The 18,522-nt window shown below is 40.1% G+C and overlaps 2 protein-coding genes across 2 annotated transcripts; one reads left to right on the top strand and one right to left on the bottom strand.

Annotated features, from left to right (window-relative positions):
• Nucleotides 1-377: 377 nt before the first annotated feature.
• On the top strand, nt 378-5,899 carry FFAR4 (free fatty acid receptor 4; the record flags this gene model as incomplete). Its single annotated transcript, XM_010154777.1, has 2 exons — nt 378-506; nt 5,492-5,899. Coding segments are annotated over 2 exons (537 nt in total), but the record flags the coding sequence as incomplete, so codon positions are not given.
• An 877-nt stretch (nt 5,900-6,776) lies between these two features.
• Nucleotides 6,777-13,981, bottom strand: RBP4 (retinol binding protein 4, plasma). The gene is made up of 5 exons (XM_010154775.1): nt 13,814-13,981; nt 13,082-13,218; nt 12,813-12,919; nt 10,971-11,183; nt 6,777-7,139 (listed from the first exon to the last, which is right to left on the bottom strand). Exons 1-5 carry the CDS (start codon nt 13,976-13,978, stop codon nt 7,126-7,128), a joined length of 636 nt encoding a protein of 211 aa, XP_010153077.1. The 5' UTR covers nt 13,979-13,981; the 3' UTR covers nt 6,777-7,125.
• Between the last annotated feature and the right edge of the window lie 4,541 nt (nt 13,982-18,522).

The raw sequence follows: 18,522 nt of genomic DNA, 5'->3' as shown, positions 1-18,522 counted from the left end.
AACTGGATGGTCTTTAAGGTCCCTTCCAACCCAAACCATTCTATGATTCTATGATTTTCAAAGGTGTTCAAAAATGCACCCGAGTTGACACTGAAACACGTGGTGGTCGCAGTCTGTAGGTTCCGATCTGAAAGTTGCTGTTAGCATTTGATACGGAATTTATGGCGATATTGAGACTGCGGACAACACATCTATTAGTAACTGTGTGGGCTTTTAAGACAGCGAAGTGATACACTGACTGCTCTGTTTGCTTGAAAGTTTTCACGGCCTGTTGAATCCACAGACACCTTCTCCATAGGCACAGAGGGAGATAAGGACAACTTTGCAGTAAAAATAACTGTACGACGTTAATTTTCTTCTTCGTTCTTTGTAAACAGGAGATCAAGATTTGCACCTTGGTTTGGCCCAGCATTGCGGGAGAAATAGTTTGGGATGTGACCTTTGCCGTTGTTTTCTTTCTGATACCAGGATTAGTCATTGTCATCAGTTATTCCAAAATCTTACAGGTATGTTTTTCCTTTCCATTTTGTTACAGAACAAAGGAAAGTAAACAGTAACTCACTAGGCATCAACATATTGTCACTGAGTACAAATACACCCAAAGGGAATAGACATCATTTGCTCAGTAAATGCTAAGTATCACCCTGTACATAGCAGCCTCCACGTTTCAACAGAGAACACGCTTGAACAGCATGTTGCCAGAAACCCAACACAGAGTTTGTCTTCATTTACAGGCAGTACTCAACACACGTCTCCATTTATGTGCTGCTCATATTTAAACACTGTCACCCTCCTAAACACTAAAAGAGTCAAGCATTTGAAATAACTAAAAACTAGATTTTGCTCCCCTTGAGCCTAAACTCCAGTCACAAGGGATTTGTAAAAAAGGCAAGAGAGGCAGGACTGTAAAAAATCCATCCTCTTTTAGAGATACTGATTTTCTCCATGTATTTTTAGTAGACTGATCTCATTAGAATACACTCCTTCCTCCACAATTTCAAACTCTACAAACAAAAACTGTAAGCTAAACACTCTTCTTCTACTTTCTTTCTGAGTGGATGTTGTTTAACTGCTGAAACATAGGCCAAGGCACCAGGCATCACAGAGTTTTAATCTATATTCTATCAAGCATGATATTAGTTGCCTAAATTCCTTTTAAAACATCTCATTTCATATCCCTTCCCCTTCCAAAAACTGAGTGAGAAAGAGCTAGAAATGGACAGGAATGGTGTTCCTCTTGTCCTTGCAGAATCCAGATTACAACAGGTACATTTAGAAAACTCAATGGCACGTAGGGAGCTGGAAGCCCAAAAAAGTGTTTGGAATACTGGATTACAAGACAGCCTGGGCTGGTTTTGGCTGGGATAGAGTTAATTCTCTTCACAGTAGCTAGTATGAGGCTATGGTTTGGATTTGTGCTGAGAAGAATGTTGATAACACACCGATGGTTTTAGTCCTCGCTAAGCAATGTTTACATTAAGCCAAGGACTTGTTCAGTTTCTCACACTGCACTGGTGTTCCCAGCCTCTTCTCCACCAGAAGCTGGGAGGGGACACAGCCAGGACAGCTGACCCGAACCGAGCAAAGGGGTATTTCATGCCATAAGGTGTCATGCTCAGTATATAAACTGGGGGGAGTTGGCTGAGGGTGATCGCTGCTTGGGGACTGACTGGGTGTCGGTCAGTGGGTGGTGACCATTTGTATCATTATTTTGTTGTTGTTTTCATTATATAGTAGTAGTAGTTTCACTACATATTATCATTATTAGTAGTATTAGTAATAATAGTATCACTATTTTATTTAATTTCATTTATTTTCAATTATTAAACTGTTCTTATGAAGCCATGATTTTCTCTTACCTTTTTCCTCCGATTCTCTCCCCCATCCCACTGGGGGAGGCGAGCGAGCAGCTGTGTGGTGCTTACTTGCTGGCTGGGGTTAACCACGACACAACCCCACGCCGCCATGCTCACGTTTCTTTTCCAACTTGGTAACACAGATGCTAAGATACGTTACCATTTCTCCTGAACTGAAAAAGGATCCCATCTGTTGTAACTGAATCTTCTCTCTCACACAGCTTTCCAGGAAGCAAGCAGAACTCAGCTGGAGAATGTCACAATCCCTGAGTCATTCCCAAGAGCAGATTCACTCTCACTTTGTGAGAACACTCCATGATGCCAGTGCACACAGAGCACAATGCTCAGTGTTACTGGAAGCAGTTCAAAGCATTCAAATAACACTGCATCCATCGTGATGATTCACTACAGATACAGGACCCCAAAATGGCTCGCAAATATACTCTACAAATGTATACCTTACAATTTAATCTGAAACTATTATTTATACGTAACACTTCCCAGAACGCTGGGGAAAATGACAGATTAGGAGCCATGATTTGTAATTAAGTTATTTGGTTTTGCACTGTTCCCCCTCTCAGGCAAGATTTAGAGAAGAGGCTAGAACTAGTAAAGATGTTCATGTTCTGGAAGTTACATACTATTACACACATGACTTCTAAGCTCCTGGTTCCCAGAGCATGGTCCAGCACTTCCTTAAGATGCAGTTGTGTCCTAGTTACTGCAGTCCTGGTGATTCTTGTGTTTTTAGTTCTAGGCTGTGCAGCTCTAGCAGGAAGGGTGGAGGTACTTACATGGGACAGATACAAAGGTATCTGATGAGGACATTCTGCAGCCGTTTTGAACAGCCTGAGGATGGTACAGAACTCAGTTTTCCCGCTTTTATATTAGAATTGGATGTCAGTCCTTTGGATTTTATGAAACCTTCATTCTTACTAAAGCAGTTCAGGTGCTCGCTCAGAGCAAGTCTTGGATAGGATTGTTTGGAGGAGTTAGCCTAATTTCTGGATTCCAAATAGGTACAGCAGAAGATCAACAGGCCGGAATAGTTTTACATGTTCAAAACATTAGAATTCTCTGCCACTTTTAAATCAGGGAAGTAGTTAGTGAGCCTGTCCCCTTAACAGGCTCAGCAGCTGAGATCATCTTTGGATCTTGATTTATACACCCACATTCTTTTGAAATCTTTAGTAGATAACAGAATCATGGAATGGTTTGGGTTGGAAGGGACCTTAAAGACCATCTAGTTCCAACCCCCCTGCCATGGGCAGGGACACCTTCCACTAGACCAGGTTGCTCAAAGCCTGGCCTTGAAGACATCCAGGGATGGGGCATCCACAGCTTCTCTGGGCAACCTGTTCCGGTGCCTCACCACGCTCTCTGTGAAGAACTTGCTCCTGATACCCGTTCTAAACCTACCCTCTTTCAGTTCAAAGCCATTGCGCATTCTCCTGACACTACCTGCCCTTGTAAAAAGTCCCCCCCTCAGCTTTCTTGTAGCCCGAAAGCGGCAATAAGGTCTCCCCGGAGCCTTCTCTTCTCCAGGCTGAACAAGCTCAATTCTCTCAGCCTTTCTTCATAGGAGAGGTGCTCCAGCCCTCTGAACATCTTCGTGGCCTCCTCTGGACTCGCTCCAACTGATCAATACCCTTCTTATGTTGGGGGCCCCAGAGCTGGACACAGCACTGCAGGTGGGGTCTCACAAGAGCAGAGTAGAGGGGGAAAATCACTTCCCTTCTCTGGATACCAGCCCAGGATACGGTTGGCTTTCTGGGCTGCCAGCACACACTGCCGGCTCACATTCAGCTTTTCATCCATCATTACCCCAAGTCCTTCTCCTCCTAGCTGATCTCTATCCACTCTCCACCCAGCCTGTACGTTTTTTTTTCCCCAACCCAGGTGCAGGACCTTGCACTTGGCCTTGTTGAACTCCATGAGGTTGGCAGTGGCCCACCTCTCCAGCCTGTCCAGGTCCCTCTGGATGGCATCCCTTCCCTCCAGCGTGTCGACCGCGCCACACAGCTTGGTGTCGTCGGCAAACTTGCTGAGGGTGCACTCAATGCCATCATCCATGTCACCGACAAAGATGTTAAACAGCACAGGCCCCAACACTGACCCCTGAGGAACGCCACTCTTAACCGATCTCCACTCGGACATCGAGCCGTTGACCACCACTCTCTGAGTGCGGCCATCCAGCCAGTTCTTTATCCATCAAGCGGTCCATCCGTCAAATCCACATCCCTCCAGTTTAGAGACAAGGATGTCATGCGGGATGGCATCGAATGCTTTGCACAAGTCCGGGTAGATGACATTGGTTGCTATTCCTTTATCCCTGAGCCTGTGACCCCATCGTAGAAGGCCACCATATTAGTCAGGCACAATCTGCCCTCAGTGAAGCCATGTTGGCTGACACCAATCACCTTGTTTTCCATGAGCCTCAGCAGTGTTTCCAGGAGGATCTGCTGGATAGGTTCTTGATGAATGCTTATTCTAGGCCATCTCTCTCTCTCTGTGACAAATTCAGAAAACTGCAGGAAGAATGACCATTTTCATCCTTACCTGAACGAGGAAGCTATTAAGTATTAGTATTAGCATTATCCTTCCTTGAGTTATTGCTAAAGGGAAATGTTACACATAAAAGTAGCAGAAGGGTCTTACACCTTTTGACTTTCCTCTAAGACAACAATTTCATCCAGGCTTTTGAAAACACCCCTTCTTTACCCATGCAGGGGGTAAAATGGCATCCCCGTTATTTAGCCTAAATGTTTGTTTGCTAAATATTTCAATTTTATTTCATTTGTATTAGATATGTGAATGTAACAGACTTACTGTGCTATGCCCACTTCGGTGAAGACAAGGATGTGGAGCATGAGATTTAGAGTTTTCTGCAAGCCATCGGGATTCAGTATTCTACCAAATGATGGATGATTCACACCCACAAATACTAGATTCCCAAGCTGCCCACAGTCTGGTTTATTCTATCAGACAGTACTTTTACAAGACACAGATTTTCATAGTACAAAAGGATCTGTAAGATTTCAGGTTAGTTCATAGAAAGCAATTCTGATTACTGACTGAAAAACTAAGTTTGCACAAAATGACATAAAATCCCATTCAGATTTAAAATGTGTCATGATTTAGTGACTGTAATAAATTCAAGCTGCTTCTAACACCTACCTTATAAGATCAGCATGGCCGTTAGAGAACTGGATCGCGTTCCTTCTTGCGCCATCAGCAGGATTGTTAACTGTTCCAGTTTGCATTTATGAAAAAAATCAATGGGTTTATTTAGACAGCACAAATGAGATCCTAATTTCAAGTTGATGGGATTTCATGAGTAATTAAGGCTCTGTTTTATGCTGACAAGTATTTATGGCTGGTCGAAAGCCATGAGAACAACCAGCTTGAATAATATTGAGGTGAGTTCACAGCTGAGAGGAAAACAAAAGCTAGTAAAGTGAGAATGTTTGAAATGGAACCGTTGACAAAAAGTGAAAATGGAATTCTGCAATGCCTTTTTTGTAGTCACTTTTCAAAATAGAAATATCATGTGCCAAGATTTACTTTTGCACTAGCAAAAATGTGTCAATTATTCTAGGTTTCAATGAAAGTTATTTTCTTCTCTTTAACTGTAGATTACAAAAGCATCAAGAAGGCGTTTAACTGCTGGTTTAGCCTACTCAGGAAATCATCAGATTCGTGTTTCCCAGCAAGACTACAAACTATTCCGAGCCCTCCTTGTGTTGATGATCTCTTTCTTCATCATGTGGAGCCCAATTATCATAATTATTATTTTAATTTTAGTCCAGAACTTCAAACAAGATTTAAATATTTTGCCATCAGTTTTCTTCTGGATAGTGTTATTCACTTTTGCCAACTCTGCTGTCAATCCGATTTTGTATAATGTTGCCCATTTCAGACGTAAATGTCAGGAAATTCTTCTCTGTTGTACAGGGAACCCTGTAAGACACGGGGCTGCTACAGAAACCACTGCAAGAAGAAGTAACCATAAACAACCAAATTTGTCTTTCATTACCAGATAATTAAAGTGTGTGCTGTGCCACACTTCAGATGTTAATGTCTACACTATCCCAGGTTGAATAGGTCACTAGGTTATAATATTATATACCAGAGAAGGAAAAAAAGATTACGTCTGTATTTTTAATTCCTGCAGGTAAAATTCTCTTGTGTTCACTGCTTTGCCTCAGTAAGATTTGGACAATTTAATCCAATGGATTGAATTCTCCACTATAAGTAAATAGATATGGCAGTGAACTTGCTGAATGTAAACCATTTGAAATAAGTACTTACTAGACAAATTAATTTCTATGAGGGTACATTCAGTTGCCATAAATGTCATTATCTTTAATGAAGTTATAGTGAACCTATATCAAGAGGGCAGATGAACCATTTTTACTCTATTTTCTACTAAGACAGATCAACTTTCTAGTGAAAAAGTACCTTCTCAGAAATTACCTGCTTTGGTTTTTTAAACCTGTTTTAAAAAGACTCTTGATTATACGCTTAGATAACTGACTTCCTGAACATAGGTTTGGGCAGACTAAGCAACTACATGTAGGAAACAAGAGGATAAACATGTATTATCACCAAGTGAATGACCCATTTGCTTCCATCTCAAAAATGTGGATATAATGTGTGTTAATTTATAATGAATAAATAAATAAATTAATGTTTACTTGTTGTGTGTAAAATGGTTCATTAAAAAGATGCATATTTTTTGTCTCCAGTAATCCTAATAAAGTTAATCAGTGATATAGAGTCACTGAAATTCCTTCCTCCTTTCTAAAATGCTATTGTGAACAATTTCCAGTATTTCCTAGAAAAAAGATAACATTGTGTTTGAAAATAAATTAAAATTAAAACAAAAAAAACCAAACCAACCACATATATTTTGGGGTTTTTTTAATTATAACTCTTCTAGTCAGAAACTAAAACTGCTAAAAAGAGAAAGATTAAATTCTTAATTATAGCCATCTGCCACCAATTCAAAATAGTGCATTAAGATAACGGTTTACCAATAAAACCAATGTCTACATTTGTACAGATGTGCATACAAACAATTTGCATCCCCTGTAATCCAAGTTTATTAAAATGTTTCATTGATTTATTAACAAGGTGAGCTACCCAGCTCAGATAAATATACTCAAAATCTAGATGAAGCCGTTTAAAAGGTTTTCAAGAGAACACCCGATCAGTGAGTTAACATTACATCCATGGTGCTGGTTTCTTTCCATAGTTTGGCATTTCCTTAAGAGCAAAATCCTGAAACACACAAAACCCAAAATCAACCACACTAGAAGAATATTAAAATATACAGCCTTTCACCAAATGTAAAATGCATACACATCTAATTTTAAATGCTCTTGGGCCCAGCAGCCTGTTACTTGAACTGATAACGCCAATACTTTGCTCCGCAGTTTATCATTCCGAAGAATTTTCAACTCGGAACAAAACAGGAATTCATCCAATCTGTTACACCTGTCCTAAGCATTTTAATACTTTGACAAACAAGGTACTGGATGGATCAGTGATAAAGGAGTTATTTATTTACTTTAACTAGCTTCAAATTATTTGCCTTTGAGAAATTATTAATTTAAGAATGTCTTTCAACAAAACAAGGATCTCGGGACCTCCAAAACTTCTAATGGCAACAGTGAGTTAGCGGAAGGAATACACCATTCTTTAACTCACAATTCTTGCTTCTAGCAAATGCTGACAGCGGATTCAGCTTTCAGCTCTACTAACATCACACTGTATTGTATTTACAAGTAGCCCCACTGTGATAGCCGCACTGGCGTTCTTCAGGCAACTTAAGCTCTTCCTCTGAGCGACTAAGTGTATCGTAGCCTGGTCCATATTCGGAAAGGAGCACCATCAGAAATGCAGTGTGAGTTACAACCAAAACCCTCATGATTTCCTAGGTTTCCCTTTTGCCTTAAAGAGCCAGTACACGAAGAACAGGTATTTTAGACGGGTTTTTTTTCCATCAAAGTAATTTTATACATCTATTAGGTTTTTTGGCGGAACTTAACTTGAGTACAGCATTAATTTATAAAGTTAATGAAAAATATTTGGAAAAAAAGGAAGTTGGCTTCAAGGCACAGGCAGAGTATGCACACAATTAGAAATAGATCCAAGCCTATTCTTGCAGCACCTATCAACGTCAGTCAGAATTTTACCACAATAACAATGGAGTGCAGGTCAGTACAGACAACTGAAGTTGACTTTTTTTACTACTAATTCTGCAGCCCTTAATAGCAGAATTAAAACTAAAGTCGCAAGGCTTCCAATGCACACATAAGGAATTGTGACTTTTGTAGGAGTTTCTGATACACAGCTTCCAATAATTTTTTTTTTTTTTTTTCTGTTTAGCTCACAATCATTGTCTCATTCCCAAACGTACTTGCTTGGCAGGAACTCTGGCTTAATGATACTGGTGAATTCAGAATCAACTAACACCATGGTAATTATGGGTCCTGATCACAGTAAGGGGAAAATTGCTGGCTTTCAGTTTCCTTTACACTGTGGTGCTGGGCTAATAAACTTTGGCATAATCCTCAATAAAAAAACCAGACAGCATTAAGGATCTGGGCTACTATTTTTCATTTACAAACAGTATGCAACTCAGACAGTCTTATCAAACACTGCATTCAACTCCTGAAATCTGAATATAAATTAGGATAGCAGACAAAGAATACAGCACTCGGTGCAACTTGCTAGATCTGTACTCCTATAGCAAACTAGAGGCAGCATGATCAACTATTTAATTGAGGGTAGGAAGTCAAAGAATATTTAAGGCTGAACTTTCAAGGGACATTCTGAGCTTTTATTTTTAAATTACACTATTTAGAGTGTAATTTAGGGTTTATAATCTGTGAAAAAAACGAGCGTTCTATTACAAAGATGTTCTGAGATATTTGAAAAAGTTACATAGCACAGTATGAATAAATGAATAGAACTGATCTTTGGTTTTGGTTTATACTTTTTTGCAAAGATTGACTTTGGCATTTATTGCCTTGTGAGCCTCACATAGTGCAGAAATAACAGAAACACAGATTCCACCATGCTGAATCAGACAAGTCCTTGGACTAGCTCAATATCCTGATTTTATAGTGAGACAGTACTTTCGCTGGGTTTGACAGAAATGCAAGAAATTGCCATAACACACACACCTCAGAGTCACAGCACAACAGCTCCATATCTACACTTTATCTTAGTTTTAATACAAAAACATCCCTAATTATCTCAGTGTTTTGTTTTCTCATCTTCAGAAATTTTTGTTCTTGCTGTACTTCATTTGAGGAGCAGCAAATGCAGCATTCAAAACAAGAAAGAATCATCAGTTTATTTAATGTCATTGTTTCTTTTCTATCCTGCCCTTTATGCAGTCATACACATCATTAACAACAGCCAATTCATTTGCATGTATGATGTCTCTTAGACTGGACTGCTTTAAATCTCAATTGTTTTTGATGTTGTCTCCAAATTCTCATTCAAGAAAAAATTTTATTTTCATTGTTGTCAGGCACTTCTTCAAGGTCACTAATCAGTATTCTAAACACCCCCCACCTTAGGAGGTCTTTCAGGTACCCTGTTATCAGCACACCTACTTTACAACATGGGAATATATGACTCTGTTTATAGATGAGATAAACAGGTGATAGAGCCACCAGAGCTGACTGTGCTCATCTGTTCTGACTTCCTTTATAATACCAAAAGTTCCTTCAGTCAATCCCATCTGACTCTAACATGTCATTTAGGAAAGCCTTTAATCTTGATTTACAGATTTCAGTGATGAAGAACATACAACAGCTCTTGGTAAACTGTTCCAAAGGTTAATGACCTTTGGAGTTAAACAAATGGCTATATATTTCTGCTCTGAATGTGTCCAGTTTAAAGTTCCATCCATTTTAATCTATTATTCCTATGTTTGCAAGTCCTTTATTATCCAATTCCCACTGCTTGTGTGGGCAAGCACAGACTTTGCTCAGGTCACCCTTTAACATCTTTCTGATGAGATCAAGGTTTTTCGAACACTCACTAGAGGACACATTTTACAAACTTTCAATCATTTTCTCTGCTCTTCTTTGAAACTTCTAATTCACTTGTGTGACCCTTTCCAGTTATGATTACCATCAAGGTGACATAGCAAGCAGACCTATGCCACACACTCCAGTCTCATATGAGTCTCTAAATTCATCTTTTGCATCCTTAGCTTAGGCACCCAAGGATCCCATTAACTCTTTTGGCCACAGCATTACTCTGGGAGCTCACATTCAGCTGACTCACCAGTCAAGTCTTCTGTAGGTATCATGTCTTCCAGAATGTGAGGGGGGTGGCAGGGACGGGTACACTACTATTTTGTTTGTCCTAAATATTCTGATCTGGCTTCTTCATTCTTTACTATTCCCCACTCTTGGTGTAATCTTTATCCTAAGTATTTTATGTTTTCTTCCAGATCACTGTTTAAAGTAGTATAAATTACCATTTGATCTTTTCTAATGTACTTATGCACAAGTGAGCTAATTAGTATCCTTCCCTGAGTTGCAAGCTCAGCCTGACTGTAACAGGGTCATACTTCCTGTACGAGGGATCTGTCCCTCTTCCACAACCCTCTGTGAAACAGTTGGCATGAGGACTTGTGAGAAAGGGTCTGCTATGAGGTAGCCTTTCCAAGACTTCTGATTTTGCTTAAAAGCCTTTTATGAAGTTTTTGACGATACTTTCTATTCCCTTCAACAACTATTTTGTTGAGAAAGGCAAAGAGTTCTGTTTTAAGAGACACAACTTCTTTTAACAGTAACTACTAAGTTTATCCTTACTATGTTTACTCATACTACATTGATTTAATTGTTTTACAACTTCCTCTAATTATTGTTTCAGCTGATGTGATATGCCACATAAAAAGCTATACACCCTAGCTCTCCTTCAGATAAGGGAAGTAAAAGTTGGAAAAAGCTCCAGTTTTCAAAAGTTAATGTTACAGCCACTAAGTAAACGACCTCATGCATTTGCAATTTCACGAACAAGAGTCTCCCAGTGCTTTAGTTATTAAAGCCTGAAATAAAATTCTTCAGAAAAAAATGTTCTTACCATTATGAACAATAACTCTGTATTTTCTGTCCAAGCAGAGGTCTATCTGCCTTTGTCTGACAATTTTCTGTGCCTCTGGAGGCAATCCCTTGGGGTCCCGGGAGAACACAAAGGAATAGCTATCAGCACAAGTGCCGTCTTCATTTAGCTGGCGGCAGGAGTAATGAAGAGCATATGTGTCATAATCTGTGTCCACTACCCAGTGATCATCATCTGGAAGAAACCACAGCAAAGAAGCAAAGGGGTTAGAGACACAAGTAAAATCTAGTAACTCTAAAGAGATTGCTGCCATAATTCTCTAAAGAAAAGAAAACGATGAAGATGATTGGTATAAATGGTAACTGATTAGCTCTTAGTTTATTCCTGTGTCCAGTATTTAATTCCATGTTTTGGGGGGAGTGTTTTTGTTAAGAAAATAAGCACATTTATCAGGGACAGCAATGGAGAGAAGAGGAAATGGTTGGCATCACTGCTTCTCTTCTTACATGGACACAGCTCAAGAGCAGCATGAAGAAAAGCTAATAAATGCCTTGTAAATCCATGCCTGAACATCATTATAAAATGTGGCAACAAACACAAAAAAGAACCATGTATTACAGCAGCTACGATGAACTACAAATAAAGTTTTCTTATCTTAACCAAAAAAAGGGGGTCAGACAGAAAGTAGTTAAAAAAACCCAGATAGAGACACTAAATGTGCTCTTGGTTATGCTAGTCATACTCACAATTACTCAAAATTGTAACTGTTTTCCTATCAGGAATGTTACTTAAACTGTATTTTTAAGGAAAAAGATTATTATGTCATTTCCACATGTGTTAAAAGTGTATTTGCTAAAAGGTCTATCATAAATACTCTTCTCAAAACAGTTACAATTTCAGGGAGTTCTTAACTATTTAGGTAGTCAATATGCTAAACACCTGACCACAGAGACACACTGTGCTAACCAAAGTGAACCCAGGTGTTTGCAGTAGGAAGTGTCATCTCAGCACCTTCCTCTCCCTTGATCTCCCTTGCATTCTGGCAGTGCTGCTGAAAGCAACGCTCCATGATCTCTTCCCAGCTTCTCCTGTGGGTGGGAACCACAGTCTGGGGTCAGCCAGCAATCTCAAGTACCCATGAAAGCGTGATTCAGCAGCATGCTGTGAGGAGATTCGGCAATAATTCAAGAGCAATTGGCATCCAAAGCATTCTTTTTAAGTGTGTTTTCGGAGAATGGAGCTCCAATCACTTCCAAACTCCACCTGCTTCTTTTGGAAGCAATCCATGGAAATGTCTTGAGCTACAAATGTCTGAATACCTACTTGGCTCAATAAACTGATTCTGCATAGGGTGTGACAGATGATGGGAAAATATTAATATATATACAGGGTCGTATTTGTTTCTTAAACCACAGAAATGTCTGCATTTGCAGACATGAGACCAAGGAAAGTAACAATTGCAAAACCCTCTTCCCTGCTCAACCAAGTCTGACATTAGGCTTTTCAGAGAGATTAGAAGCAACCGGTTAACTGAGTTCTGAACTAAAACAAGACCTAAAATACTTCATCTGCCTTTCATTTCTTTCCAAACAGTGACCTTTGATTATACTGTTGGTAAACAAACAAAAGAAATACAAAGATATACAGAGGCCTGGTCTTCACTTGTTTAAAGAAAGCCAGCCAGCTGTTCCATATAAAAACCAGTGATTGCCTTGTTGACGTTAAGGCTTTCCTGCACCATAGTTACTACATGTTTCAAGTGTGTTTTAAGAAATCCAACACTACTTTTTCCATCCCCAGCATGGACATATGACATAACTAGGCTCCCAAGTAGTCCTGCATCTTCTATAGCTAAGTACTCACTTCCTTTCTGCAGAAAAGAGGCAACACCCCAGTACTTCATCTTGAACTTGGCAGGATCCTCTGTGTCAGTGAAAGAGCCAATCATGTCAGCACAGACATCCCAGTTACTGTAGCCAGAGAGAAAGAAAACATCACATCAACCTAATGGCACAGATTCGGCCTGACTGTGACTAGCACAGGAACAGCAGGTAGGGTTACAGCACCAGTCAGCAAAGCACAAGCAGAAGCTCACTGAAATTGGAACAAGAAGAAGATTGAAAACAACTTACTTGAAGAGCCTGACTCTGCCCTTTGCAGTGGCAGTCATTTGTCCATTCTCGTCTACGGTGAACTGGGCTACCACATTATCCTGCAGAAACAGCCCCTCGGGGTCTTTTTTTGCCATGGCATACCAGGTGCCACTGTACTGCAAGGAAATCAGAGAGGCTGCGCTTAGACCTAGAGGTATGGAAAACATCACAGCCATTCCAAACTAGGGGAGGTGACGGAGAGGAGGGCATGCAGAGCTTTGACACCGTGCCTTAAAGTTGTATCTGAGAAGCAAATCTAGCTGTTCCAACAGCAGAAATACACCAGCATGTCCTAGTGCAGCCAGGGTTTGTGAAAGAATTGTCAGGGTTTGGTACCATATTTGTATCTGCATTTCTCCAATATTCAGAATAAAAATCTGGCGGCAGATCTTGATAGATCTATGTATCATTGCAATGATATCTGAAAACAACAGAATATTCATTTTTCCTAGAAACAACCAAGTCACTACACTCCTTTTCTGTTTAGACCATACAGTTTGAGACTAAACCTCAGTTTCTGCAGTACTCCTTAATCAGATGCACCAGGATCCAGCATCTGTGGAGATATGGGCTACATCACACACTTCTGCTGTTTCTCAGTATTGCAGTCTGTGACTTTGAGTGAAAACGTGCTACTGAACGCCAGATTTTGTAGCCTAGGAAGAGGAGATAGGCAAGACATCACAGATCCAGGAGAGAAAGAAGATTTACCCTGGTCTTGTCGAAGTTCTCCTTGACTTTGAAGCTGCTGACTCGGCAGTCCCGCTCCGCCGTGCTGCTGCCCAGCAAGGCCAGTGCCAGCAGCAACAGCCAGGGCAGAGCTCTCTCCCTGTGGGCCATTCCGTTCCTGCAGCAACAGCAAACAGAGAACAGCATCTGAAATGGGCTGTCACACAAGCGGGAAGGTTGCCCTGACAGGTTCCCCAGGGCATCGTGCAGCTTTCCCTGATGCATACCCGGCTGTCCCCAGCACACCGCAGCAGGGTCCCTTACAGGTGGTGCTGGCCCCTGTCGCCTCTTGAGAGCCCAAGTGTTGATGGCAGTGGCAGGACGCCCAGACAGGGAATGATTTATGTAGTCGTGGGGCTTTCGCAACCCCCTGAGGTACAAAGCCAGCATTGGAGGGGGAGTAGGGAGGCGGGTTGGTGCATGCTGTAGACTGGGGCCCCTTCACAACAGCCTCTTGCGTAATGCCCATGGGCTCGGGTGGTCTTTGACCCTGACCTGCAGCCAAGCAGGCGCTAGGAGCAAATGCCTCTCTTTGGTTTTCCTAACCCAAACGGAGAGCTCACATCTGCGGGAAGAGGTGCGCACATGTGGGGAAAACAAAAGGAAAAGAGAGATACCCCATCTTTGCATGGGAGAGAGTAAGCTGCCTCCACCTCCTCTGTGATTTTACACACCGCAGTCCAAAGTCCTACTTACCCAATGTGCTCAACCCAGTTACAAGGTGCAGATTTGTTTCTTCCACCTCCTCCCCGAATTCCTTTCCTCTCTTCCCCTGATAAACAGTGGCAAACACCATACTCGCAAGTTTCTGCTAATGTTTCTGAAAGCCTGGTCATGCCAGAACCTCTTCAGGTCCTCACTACTGGTTCCCTCTTGCTTCCCAAAGGCTGGCTTGTTTGCTGAACCATCTCATGATCAGCTCCCAGGGACAGAACTCAGGCCCTGCAAATCTTCAGGAAGGCAAAGATCACTTCTGTGTTGTACTCAAAGGTAGCAGAACGTATGTGTGGCCTGCAAATACCCAGGTGTGTGTACGCACCACATATGGCCCTCTTGACATCGATTTTAAATCAGAGCTTCCAGAGTTTCTGTTACGTTTTTGGCAAACTTTTTAGTTATATAAACCATCATTTTTTTCTCCTATCAAGGCAAGTTTTGCTGCCTCTCAGTCAATATTTGTTCTATAGTTTCAACATCTTTAGGAAGCATTAGAGAAAACCTGTTAATTATTTTCTAGACATGTAACAAGAGCAGGGTAGGAATGATTGTTACCAGGAGAACTAATTCACCTACTTTTTCACCTCCCAATTTTGAAAGAACAAAGGCAGAAGCCTGTTAGTTGAAAAGTCTGTTCATTAAGAATTAAGCAAAAATAAAATTTAAATACGGAGATACCAATGTAGTATAAAGAATACTTCAATAGCAGCTGATGTACAGAACTAAAATAATTTATTCAGCATGGCCTTTCCCAGAAATTTATTTCAGCCTGCCGTTCCTTTCATATATTCACAAAAATATTAAACTTCTTACTGTTGCTGCCCTTTACAATCTTTTTCAAATGTAATACAAACAGTGTCACAGTCTGTTTGATTTATCTGTCATTCTTTCTTTTCTGCTTTGTGTTGGAGACTTTCTGCATAGAGAGTATGTTTTTTGTTCACTTTCTCAAACATCAAATGCTCACTAGTCTTAATATATGAATTCATCATACTTACAGGATCAAAATCAACATGGATTTTCTGTGTTCAGTGTCTCACATGACTGATAGTAAAAAGAGGGAGTATAGTTTAATTTATAACCTTTAGAGCTATTAATTTCTGTAATACTAAATAAATCAAGTATTTCTTTATCCTCTGCCAATTTGTGAAATGTTGTTATTTCTCCTAAGTTCGTCCTTTTCAAAAATCTGTATACTGCTTTATTTATTTATTCCCAGAGAGTTGTTTTCAGGATGAAATCTGTTCTTATATAATTTTGTCAATAACTTAGTTATCCCTGAAAATTCTGTGGTGGAGGCTTTCAAAAGACTCTACAGTCACTCATCCAAATGAACCAAAACCTGATGAGAATTGACCACCTCTGAAAATCTAGGTCAGCAGTCCCATTACACTTCCTGCAGGCTGTCCTCAGCAGTTTACAGACAGAACAATCCAGGTTTCACTGGAACAATAATTTTTAATAAGATCATTTCTAAATACATGCAAGAGCCATTACCGTCTCTTAAATTTTTAGGTAAAAGGCTGCTCTGTTGTTAGTTACATGTAGATTGGGAGTGTAGTGATGAAGGGATAGAAAGGTGCCAGCAGACTAGCATCGTTATAGCAATTTAAGGGTGAATTTCTCCTCAGTCCTAACAGATGTAGCTATGCCAGCGCAACTATGTAAACTCATAAACAGTGTAAACTTTGCCTCAGTTAATTATCATTTGGATTCACTTGGGCTGTGGGTCTTGTTGAGAAATGGTGCCAGCAAGTGAGCCTCATCCAGATCGTTGGAACCGGGATATACCCCTTGCAGATTTGTACTTCTCATGCAAACAAAAAGGAACAGAAGATGGGCCAGGATTTCAACTGATTGAGAGCAATGTGCATAGATCAAGTCAATAGCATCAAATAATTGCTGGGTTCTGTGAAATCTCAATTAAATTTAAAAGAATTATTAAAATATTGATAACACACAAACATGCAAATAACATCTAATGTAAAGCATACATTTCCAAAATTTGTGCTAAGTTCAACACCAAGGTTGATAAATTTTATATATGACTTCCCATTCTGATGTTTGAAGCTGGCAGCATATTTTGAATATTATAGAAAGTTTTTTAAAAGTCTGTATTTTTTTGGACCATATTTAATTGGAGGGGAAAAAAGTCTTCTACCTTTGAATTTTGCCAAGAGGCCAAAAAAAGGGGCTAATCTCAGGCAGTGGTCCTGTGATTGAAATATTTTTTACATTAATAGCCTGTAAAATTCTGCAGTATTTTTCATTAGGAGTAGCAACAGAAAATACACAGAAAAGGTCAGATTTTGAAAGGAAATGACAGAAAAAAGCTTTCATTGTAAGAGTTATTTTAGTTCATTTATGACTTTATAATAAAAAGGAAGAAACGATAGTCAAATTACTATTTAAAATGTTTTTAACACTGCAACTGAAGCTTTAAATGTTAAAAGGATTAGAAATGTATTTGTGGTCACAAGAATAAGACTAGCTTTTAGGACAAAGCTGGCTCAAAGAACTGGCAATAGGAAATGGAGCATCCATTTCCAGCCAAGCTGCACATTGAAAGACTTTTTGCTGCCTTCTTATGGTTATTTATTTATAGAGTGCCATTCACAAACATTGGTTTCCATTAAGCTCTTAGAGGCAGATTCTGCAGAGGAATGAATGACTGCTGTGTGCACAGAGCAGCGGAGCCAAGCGTAGCCGCTGCCCTGTGGAACTCCCACAACAAATGGCACGAGTTGAGCCAAGGAGCTCCATGTACTTTGTAGGGGACAACTATGTACACTGTCACCATCACAACGGTTCCCCTTGGTGGCACTCTGAGTACAGAGGTCAAGAACAGAATGGAATTGAAGGACTGGCCTTTGCACCACGCCAGCCTGTGTGCTACCTGTTTTTGTAATGCAATGATGTGACATTTTGCTTAAGGAGTAAATTTACACTGAGCTCTTTATAAACAGTATTTAAACAAACCTAGTTTAAAATGTTACCTTATGCTCTTTAGCAAACCTTTGTGAGGATTGTGATTCTGAATTAAAATGTTTTTCTAGATGTATTACTAAAATGGAAACAACTTGAAACAAAGATGTAAAATTTGCCAACAGGCTGAACAGTCTGATGAGGAGAGATTTAAACTATGAATGATGAAAGACATGGACATACTGGAGCAACTCCAGCAAAGAGCCATGAAGATGATGGAGCAATAAGAGATTATGGCAAAAGGTGAGGCTGAGAGCGCTGGGGCTGTTCAGTCTGAAAAGGGCTTGGCAGGAATTTAGCAAGCAGATACAGTAAATCAAGTAAAATCAAGTAAATCAAGTAAATATCTGGCAGGAGGGTATGAAGAAGACAGAGTCAGACCCTTCTCAGTGGTGCTTAGTAAGTTCTCAGTAATAAAAAATGGTCAGGTAAACAAAGATCACCAGGGAGCAAATGTGAGAGTGGATGAGATTCAAGGCCAGGCTGGATGAGGCTTTGAGCAACCTGGTCTAGTGGAAGGTGTCCCTGCCCATGGCAGGGGGGTTGGAACTAGATGGTCTTTGAGGTCCCTTCCAACCCCAACCATTCTGTGATTTTATGATTCTATGGTATTTCTGAATATTAATTTCTTGGATTATACATATGAATCTCCAAGGTCCACAGAGTGCCCACAAAATTCTCCACATGAAAAGCCATACAACTGAAATAAACACATTTGATCAGTTTCTTCAGAAAATCTTAACTGAATGAACCACATTAACTTCTGTCAAGATGGACAGAGACGCTCCGATACAAACACTGAGATGAACTGGGAAACCTTGTAAATACCTTTGACATTTACGTGCTGCTTGAATCTATTTAAATAACCACGTCTGTCAGTTATCCTTCTTAGGAGTTTCCATGTATCACAAGGGCTCAGGAATGGCCTACTACTAAGAACTACTCCGTAAATAGTTTTATTTCTGTAGTAACTATGAACGTCAAAGGCA

Source organism: Eurypyga helias, unplaced genomic scaffold (assembly GCF_000690775.1).
Source record: "Eurypyga helias isolate BGI_N326 unplaced genomic scaffold, ASM69077v1 scaffold7357, whole genome shotgun sequence".
Taxonomy (NCBI): Eukaryota; Metazoa; Chordata; class Aves; order Eurypygiformes; family Eurypygidae; genus Eurypyga; species Eurypyga helias.
The sequence above is the reverse complement of the archived record's forward strand: the minus strand, read 5'-3'. Positions and strand labels throughout refer to the sequence as shown.